Source organism: Homarus americanus, unplaced genomic scaffold (assembly GCF_018991925.1).
Source record: "Homarus americanus isolate GMGI-L3 unplaced genomic scaffold, GMGI_Hamer_2.0 scaffold15794, whole genome shotgun sequence".
Taxonomy (NCBI): domain Eukaryota; kingdom Metazoa; phylum Arthropoda; class Malacostraca; order Decapoda; family Nephropidae; genus Homarus; species Homarus americanus.
In genome coordinates this window covers 1,013,009-1,021,731 of record NW_024748849.1, presented here as the reverse complement: position 1 = coordinate 1,021,731, position 8,723 = coordinate 1,013,009, and the positions used below count along the sequence as shown (strand labels likewise).

Here is an 8,723-nt window from a genome sequence, read left to right as displayed (position 1 = left end):
CCAGGAAGCCGTCTGGCGAAGCTTGATGGTTTTGACCACCATCTGGCTCGTAGACCAACTGTTATATGACACTAAGTCGTCAGACAGCTGGTATATCCGAGACGGGAACATTCCGGGTGTTTGCCATCTGTCCCCAGTTCATTTCATTCCAGTGTACCTGTGTCTTCCAGTCGCTTTAGGAGGAACCAAAAATATTCGTAATATTTGTTGTATGTCTATCAATAAAATTAGTATTGGTAAGTTGATGATTATTACTAGTGCTTGTAAGTTAACGTTATCATAGTATTTGTAAGTTAAAATTAATATTAAATTTTCTAAAGGTTTATAAAAGTAATACCGTACAGTATATTGTATTTCTAAAGTAAAACTATTGGTCTTTTTGGTCAAATTTATCTTTTTTCTATTTTCAAATTCATAATAAAGTTATTTGTACTTTTTGGTTGAAGATGAAAGTAATGAACGACAGTATTGCTATTTTCTTTGTCATATACTGTACACCAATAGTTTGTGTTCTCTTACTCAAAATTATTATTTAGTAAAGCCTCCTATTAACAGCCATCGGATAGACTTGAATCTACTAGCATTGTCCACTAATTGGGGACCATCAGAGGTATAGTCTGCTAGTAGGAGGTGTTACTGTATTAGTGATGTAACTTTTGTATCTACTAAATGAAAGTTAACATTTGTAACTATCGGAATGAAGACTGTTTTCTGACGTCGATAATATCAGTGTTTTGTTCTCCATTAAAAGTATCAATAAAATATGTGTTTCCTTCAACCATCATTTATTCACAATGAAGAAACAGCCACCTGACCCCCTGCTTGAAGGTAGCGAAGTCGACCTCAAGATGGCGGTGCTCGTACTCCAGCTGGCGACAGTATTTTCTGGGATTTCTAACCGATGTCCTCCTCAAAGTGGGCTTTAATGTGGTCCTCGAAATGATTAGATGTGATTCTTAAGATGATAGAAGTGGTCCTTGTATGGTCATAGGTGGGTCTCAAAACAAAATGTACGTCCAGAGGTGGTGGTCAATAGTCCTTTGGCGGGTTGAGAAGTCCTCGACGTGCCTAGAGATGGTGAGACTAAAATTGTTTAAAGTTGTAGGATGAGGTTAAGTTGTTCTGGTCCTTGAGTGTTTGAGGAGTAAAGGAGGTAGAGGTCAACCTTGTCGTTGTTGCCAGAGGTGAAGGTCAACAGCTGTTTGGAGGGTGAGGTTAGCGGTTCTTCCTTGAGCTGGTCCTGGACACTTGCGGGTTGTTCGTCATCTTAGCTTCTCGAGGTTGGAGGTGGAGCTTGTTAATGATTCTCGCTTGGGAGTGGCAGATTCATGGCGGCCAGACGGCGGTAGTCAACCTCGAGGGTGCGCAGGTCGACACACTGAGACTTGTGCTTGTTACTGAGGGAGGCGCAGGTGAGGTCATACTGACAGGGGCAGTCGCTGAAGTATACCTATGGAGGGAGACAGGTTGAGGTTCATCACCTGAGGTAGTGTGTATCATCGTGGCATCTGAGACCTTCATAATAAATTATCATCAACGAAGAACACGTCTCTATGGCAACTCACCTGCTTGGCGAAGTTCAGCATGAGAGGGGAGGCATCACACGCTTGACCTCGGCTCCTGAGGGGCATACAGTAGGCCTTGGAGGACAACATAGGCCTAGTACAACACTCACTAGGTTCACAGTCCGACACTGACCAGCACACGTTCTTCACTGTGGAGCAGCAACAAGTAACATCAGGGTTAGCTTCACTCAATAAGGCGGAGATGGGATACCAAGACGGGTTAAAATAAGAAAAAAAAATCTTTATGATTCTGATCTTAAAAGAATGTGACATACAATAATGTCTTAGAGGCATGATAGTGTTGTAAAAACGAACCATTAAGACGTTTTGACAAAACTAAAAATTCATTTTTCTTGTGGACAGAGAATCTGTCGTTATTCAAACACACTAACAAAGACAAGTAAACAACTCTATCAGGGAAAACGTCAACAGTTGAAGGACAAACTTAAATATTATTGTGGGGTGACAATCACTGTGGCGCCGCACCACGAGTGACTCCTGTTATTATTTATCTACGTCACCAGTGACTGACAGTGCCAGTTATGCCAGTGACAAGATGAACGTTGACAGTGACAGATGTTGATGACAGTACACTCGTGAATAATGAATTTGCTTTTGTAGGAAGATAATAACCTTTAATTTACTTATTGTTAAGTTTAGATTGTGATTAAACACATGAAATAAATGTAGGCGTCTAATGGCCTTCACGAGCTGTACTCTGCCATATTGATTTACTGCTGATCATTATTTTATACCTGAACTCTCTATATACATTGTTTGTATACCTGAACTGTGTCTGTCATCTGTGTGTAGATCTAGACTGTTTGTATTATTTGTATACATGCACTGTCTATTCATATGTTAGTTGTTCTGTCTGTCTGTCTGTCTGTCTGTCTGTCCTTACTAATGAATCAACATGAATACAGGTGAAGAGAGACACTCACCTGTTGACCACCAGCTGGGGATCATCCTATTGGCCACACGTTTTGGTACAGCGTGGAGTGGTGACACTGCTACCACCACCATGAGCACCACTAGCACCAGCAACCTACCACGCTGATCACCAAGACAAGGTTAATACTGTGTTAGAACCCGGCTATTATCACCACACTGGTGATAACAAAGAGTTAGATCAAAAGAGGAAGAGACATAACGAAAGAAATAATGAGAGAGAGAGAGAGAGAGAGAGAGAGAGAGAGAGAGAGAGAGAGAGAGAGAACATACCTCTAACATCCAGATATCTTAGAAGTAATACTTACATGACAGTTCATGACTAGGAATGTGTTAATTAAGGTGAAGGTGGGGACCGGATGCTCTGGTAGTTGAAGTGGTTGTGGTGAACGAAGAGGATTCCTGCCCTATATATACCTCCATATAGCAGTGACGTCATGCACGATAATGACATATGATTGGTCGATCACCAAGAGTCTCAGACTTTCAAAACGAAAAAAAGGGAAAATCTCTCGTTCAATGAGAAGACAGAAGCTTCCAGAGGAGGCTCACGGCAGCTCAGTAAACAGTGATCAAGGCGGGAAGTCTGAGGAAAATGAAGAAGATGAGAAGACGCCAAGAAACGGGAGACAAAAGTTACCTATAATACTCTTAGGGGGATTGTCTGGTGGATCACTTGACCCAGAGGGGAGGGAGGGGTGAGGGTGCTGGCCGGGTGTCTTTGTTCTCAGACAGGAAGTGTTAAGAGTGCCAGGCACTGATGATCGCTCATGCTGGCGTTGACCTTGTGGTACACTACCATGTCGTAGCTCTCTGTAAGTGTGTCAGTGCCGGGGTGAAGGTGATCGCCAGGCGATGGTGATCGCTCGTGCTTGCGGCGGTCTTGTTATATACACATTGATGTACACAGTCTGGTGTACACACACACACACGGTTGCCCCTCTACTTTCTCTTTCTCTCTTTTCTTCTTCACATCTCTCTTCCTTCACCCTCCCTTTATTGTCATCTCCCTCTTTTCTTACTCTTTCTCTTATTTCTTCTCTCCCGCTCTCCCTCACTCTCCTTTTTCCTCCCTTATCCCCCCCCCCTGTCAGCCAGAGGGAGGGGGAAACACAGTGCGTCACGCCGCTGTCATATGACACTGACGTAAAAAGAAACGTCTGGCAGCCATGTAGCCGCGGTCATAGTGGTTGTCTGCAGGAGAGAGAGAGAGAGAGAGAGAGAGAGAGAGAGAGAGAGACTACAGTATAATCTCTGTAATCCTGTATACTTCTATGTAATGCTAGACACACCAACAAAAGCTACACACAGAAAATTTGCAAGAATGAAAAAGTAAAAATCATTATCATCACAAATAATAAAAATCATCATTAACGTCATTATGATTATATTAGCCTAACAATCACCGTCAGTCACCAAGCATCTGTATGACGGCACTGGTGAGGCAACTTATCCTCACCATCAATATCCTGGTGACACTTGACGGTGTATAAACATTGTGTTGTATGTATCATGTAACTTAGTGATTGTAGAGAGATAAGATTAACTGTTTAACCATGTGTCTCAGTGATGATTGGTTAGAAAGATATGACTGACTGTTTAATCATGTCTCTGAGTTTTGATTGGTCAGGAGTATTTTAAGAGAGATATGACTGACTGTTTAATCATGTCTCTGAGTTTTGATTGGTCAGGAGTATTATAAGAGAGATATGACTGGCTGTTTAATCATGTCTCTGAGTTTTGATTGGTCAGGAGTATTATAAGAGAGATATGACTGGCTGTTTAATCATGTCTCTGAGTTTTGATTGGTCAGGAGTATTATAAGAGAGATATGATTGGCTCTATACAAGTCTGTTATATCTGTGTCCATATCTGGGTAACGTAAATAATATCTACAAGTTCCCAAAAGGTGATACCAACATAGTATTTACCTCTGCCAGTGTCCTTATCATATTTCACCCTCAAAATAGCTCCGACCACACAAGCACAAACCTAACATAACAGAGATGAGAGAAAGTTGATTTGTGAGGCGTCTTGGTTTATCCAGTCGTGAGAAAAGTGACTGTTTATCGTCTACACTTTGGTCCGATCTTCGTCAAACTGTGTGTACGGGATATGGTGCTTGGGAGGTGGTCTGAGAGATGACAGCAAGAGCAGGTTGTAGTGTACGGGATATGGTGCTGTCTGATGACAGTTGTAGTGTACTGTGGCTGAGATGACAGGAGATGAGATGACAGCAAGAGCAGGTTGTAGTGTACGGATATGGTGCTGTGGGGGGGTCTGAGAGATGACAGCAAGAGCAGGTTGTATCGAGGAAGGAATAAAGAATTTACTTCCCACACTCACCCCAAAAAGTTTAGAGAGGGTCCGATGAATTTATAAATGAACACCTCGACTCCTGTTGTCTGGGTATAGGGTTGACAAAACTCCTTCGTTCAACGTGTCATAATTATTATCTCACAAAATCGTATTATAATACATTTGGGAGCGAGTATTTCAGCCATGCTTCTAGTATTGACCAATATGTAATGGGAAAGATAGACAGAGAAGACAGTGGTACTATGAGAGGAGAGTCGACCTGGCTCCATGCCACCATTATTCTACCATGACTCAGTTTAGCCGTAGTTGTGGCGGGCGATGATTGTAACTACCATGCAACCATCCGGCGGGTGATGACTGTAACTATCATGCAACCATCTGGCGGGTGATGACTGTAACTACCATGCAACCATCTGGCGGGTGATGACTGTAACTATCATGCAACCATCTGGCGGGTGATGACTGTAACTATCATGCAACCATCTGGCGGGTGATGACTGTAACTATCATGCAACCATCTGGCGGGTGATGACTGTAACTACCAGGCAACCATCTGGCGGGTGATGACTGTAACTATCATGCAACCATCTGGCGGGTGATGACTGTAACTATCATGCAACCATCTGGCGGGTGATGACTGTAACTATCATGCAACCATCTGGCGGGTGATGTAACTGGCAACCATATGACTAACTATCATGCAACCATCTGGCGGGTGATGACTGTAACTATCAGGCAACCATCTGGCGGGTGATGACTGAACTATCATGCAACCATCTGGCGGGTGATGACTGTAACTACCAGGCAACCATCTGGCGGGGCGATGACTGTAACTATCATGCAACCATCTGGCGGGTGAACAACCATGCAGCCATCTGGAATAAGAGAGAGGAGAGAGAGAGAGAGAGAAGAGAGAGAGAGAGGTCACTGTTGCAGCATGAGCGGTTCTCTGCTCAGGTTGTCGTATATGGCAGCTCTCCGTATGATCTTAAAAATACCCTTGAGAGGACCTGGGCTGGGTGATGGGTGGGTGGGAGGATGGGTGAGTTTAGAGGTGGGTCTTACATCCTCAGTGCCAGTGCCAACCCACCACCGGCCCACTAAACAGGCTGGCACCCTCTACCCACCACCACAACTACCACAACCTCTACCACCACAACCTTTCCCCACCTGAGTCACTTTCCTGCCCCCTACACAACTACCCCCCCTCCTTCTTGTGCTGTGTCGCTAAGTTCGTCTCGAAATTGGTGTGAGTTTTAACCCGGCCGGAAAATTGGTCCTATTACGGCAGCCATTTAGTGGAAAGTGTAGTTGTGTGAGGGTCTGAGGTCCTGAGGATGGACGGCCGGTGTGTGTGTGTGTGTATGTGATTCAGGACCGCTAGCAGCAACCTCGGGGCCCCTGGGAGCCATTAAGGGTTTCTGCCTGGAGACTTAAACTGGTCCTGGGCTGAGGAGTTCAAGAGGCACATTTTAAGCTGATGCAAGGGCTCACTTGGTGTATCCAAGGGCCCGTAGTAGCTTCTAGGGCCCACTCGCAGCCTCAGGGGGCTCACTGAGAAGCTTCAGGAGAACTTAAAGAACTCCCCTGTGTCCGCTAGAAGCTGTGAGTACAAGCTTAGAGCCTGGGGAAGCTTCAAGATCCTTCCACGTCTTCAAAGATCTTTTAAGAGGTCTTTGTGGTCCTCCCAGTGAGTCTTAAGGGTCACTAGAAGCCTTTAAGAGGATCCTTGAGGTCTCAGTGGCCTCCCTAAGGACCATTGAGAGCTACAAAAGACCCTCTAAGGCGCTCCAAAGACCTTCACCTCTCCTCCATCGTCACCGGGACAGCTGGACCGTCTGCTGAGACCGTCTGGTTCAATCTTCTCCACGTCGACTTCACCACCGGCGAGGCTACAAGTGAGTGCCACTCATGAGTCAATACGAGTCACAGGTTAGAAGTCACAGGTCAGTAGAGTCATAGGTCATGATGTCACAGGTCAGTAGAATCACACATCATGAGAGTAAAAGGTCAGTTGAGTCACAGGTCAGTAGAGTCACAGGTCAGTAGAGTCATAGGTCATGAGTCACAGGTCAGTAGAGTCACAAGTCGGTAGAGTCACAGGTCAGTAGAGTCACAGGTCAGTAGAGTCATAGGTCATGATGCCACAGGTCAGTAGAGCCACTGGTCAATAAAGTCACAGGTCAGTAGAATCACAGATCATAAGAGTCACAGGTCAGTAGAGTCACAGGTTAGTAATCACAGTTCAATAGAGCCACAGGTCAGTAGTCACAGGTCAGTAGAGCCACAGGTCAGTAAAGTCACAGGTCAGTAGAATCACAGATCATGAGAGTCACAGGTCAGTAGAGTCACAGGTTAGTAATCACAGTTCAATGGAGCCACAGGTCAGTAGAGTCACAGGTCAGTAGAGCCACAAGTTAGTAATCACAGTTCAATAGAGCCACAGGTCAGTAGAGTCACAGGATAGTAATCACAGCTCAGTAGAGTCACAGGTCAGTAGAGCCACAAGTCAGTAAAGTCACAGGTCAGTAGAGTCATAGGTCAGTAGAGTCATAGGTCAGTAAAGTCACAGGTCAGTAGAGTCACAGGTTAGTAATCACAGTTCAATAGAGCCACAGGTCAGTAGAGTCACAGGTCAGTAGAGCCACAGGTTAGTAATCACAGTTCAATAGAGCCACAGGTCAGTAGAGTCAAAGGTCAGTAGAGCCACAGGTCAGTAGAGTCACAGGTTAGTAATCACAGTTCAATAGAGCCACAGGTCAGTAGAGTCACAGGTCAGTAGAGCCACAGATCAGTAGAGTCACAGGTTAGTAATCACAGTTCAATAGAGCCACAGGTCAATAGAGTCACAGGTCAGTACGTGAATATGTGCCGTGTAAACATGAGGTCCAGATATTATAGTTAAAGGTGTGTGTGTGTGTGTGTGTGTGTGTGTGTGTATGTGTGTGTGTGTGTGTGTCTGTGTGTAAAAATACTGGGGTCTACAGTAGCTCACAGGAGGATGATGGCTCCATGTATTTATACTGTGACCTTATTGTGGTGCCACACACAAACACACACACACACACACAAACACACACACACACACACACACACACACACACACACACACACACACACACGTTTTTTCAGTAATTTTCGCACTTTAACTATAATATCTGGACCCCATGTTTACACGGCACATATTCACGTACTGTAAACAAACACTTCAGCGTCGATAACTTCCCCGACTATAAACATGACCCCAGGCGTACGATAATCTTTACGCTCTACAAAGATGAAATAAAAGAAATATGTGACTTATTACCCTGACTGAAAGAATTATAATCGCTTGCTCTTGCCTTCACTGGAACTCTAAATACCAAAACATCGTCTTAACTCTAATAAAAACTAGTTGCTTGTGATATTATGGCTCTCCCGCCGACACTATAGACTGTTGCCAAAGTGCAATCTCCAGTGAAGCTTTCAAACAATCGCGTCTTCTTAGAGGGTATCAAGAGAAGCCGTAATTATTGGTCTGTGACTGTCAAACGGGCGGACAAACACACACACACACACACACACACACACACACACACACAAGCTAACAAGTTCATAGATAAATAGTCAAGGAACCCTGTAAGCCACGTGCTATATTTTCTGAAGCCACAATGTTATCCATATACTCTTTCCCCTTCTCACGTTAAAGCCAAACTACAAAGTAAAAAGAGTTCCTAATGAATTATAAACTGTTGTGTGTGTGTGTGTGTGTGTCCAGTTACCTGTATATCTCATAATATAATGGGGAGGTCGGGTGTGTAACAACATAAGCCAGTGATCATCAAGGGAAGCGTCACGTAGACTTGATAATAACAACATAGCCCTAAACAGTATTAATGTTGACTACAC

General features: G+C 44.3%; 2 protein-coding genes across 6 annotated transcripts in view; one reads left to right on the top strand and one right to left on the bottom strand.

Moving 5' to 3' along the window:
• Positions 1-768: 768 nt before the first annotated feature.
• Positions 769-2,979, bottom strand: LOC121853090 (venom protein 164-like). The gene is made up of 4 exons (XM_042347025.1): positions 2,825-2,979; positions 2,510-2,621; positions 1,566-1,714; positions 769-1,450 (listed from the first exon to the last, which is right to left on the bottom strand). Exons 1-4 carry the CDS (start codon positions 2,834-2,836, stop codon positions 1,298-1,300), a joined length of 426 nt encoding a protein of 141 aa, XP_042202959.1. The 5' UTR covers positions 2,837-2,979; the 3' UTR covers positions 769-1,297.
• Positions 2,980-5,892: 2,913 nt separating this feature from the next.
• LOC121880482 (mucin-5AC-like) overlaps positions 5,893-8,723 on the top strand; it is a 31,973-nt gene continuing 29,142 nt past the window's right edge. For all 5 annotated transcript variants that reach the window (XR_006091549.1, XM_042387692.1, XM_042387691.1 and 2 more), the window contains exon 1: positions 5,893-6,733. The gene's annotated coding sequence lies outside the window, so the exon portion shown is untranslated. The remainder of the gene's footprint in view (positions 6,734-8,723) is intronic.

Excerpts from the sequence above, each read along its gene's own strand:
- LOC121853090 (XM_042347025.1), bottom strand. Across the intron at positions 1,715-2,509 it reads CCCCAGCTGGTGGTCAACAG|TGAAGAACGTGTGCTGGTCA; the intron begins GTGAGTGTCTCT and ends GCTGCTCCACAG. Across the intron at positions 1,451-1,565 it reads TGCTGAACTTCGCCAAGCAG|GTATACTTCAGCGACTGCCC; the intron begins GTGAGTTGCCAT and ends CTCCCTCCATAG.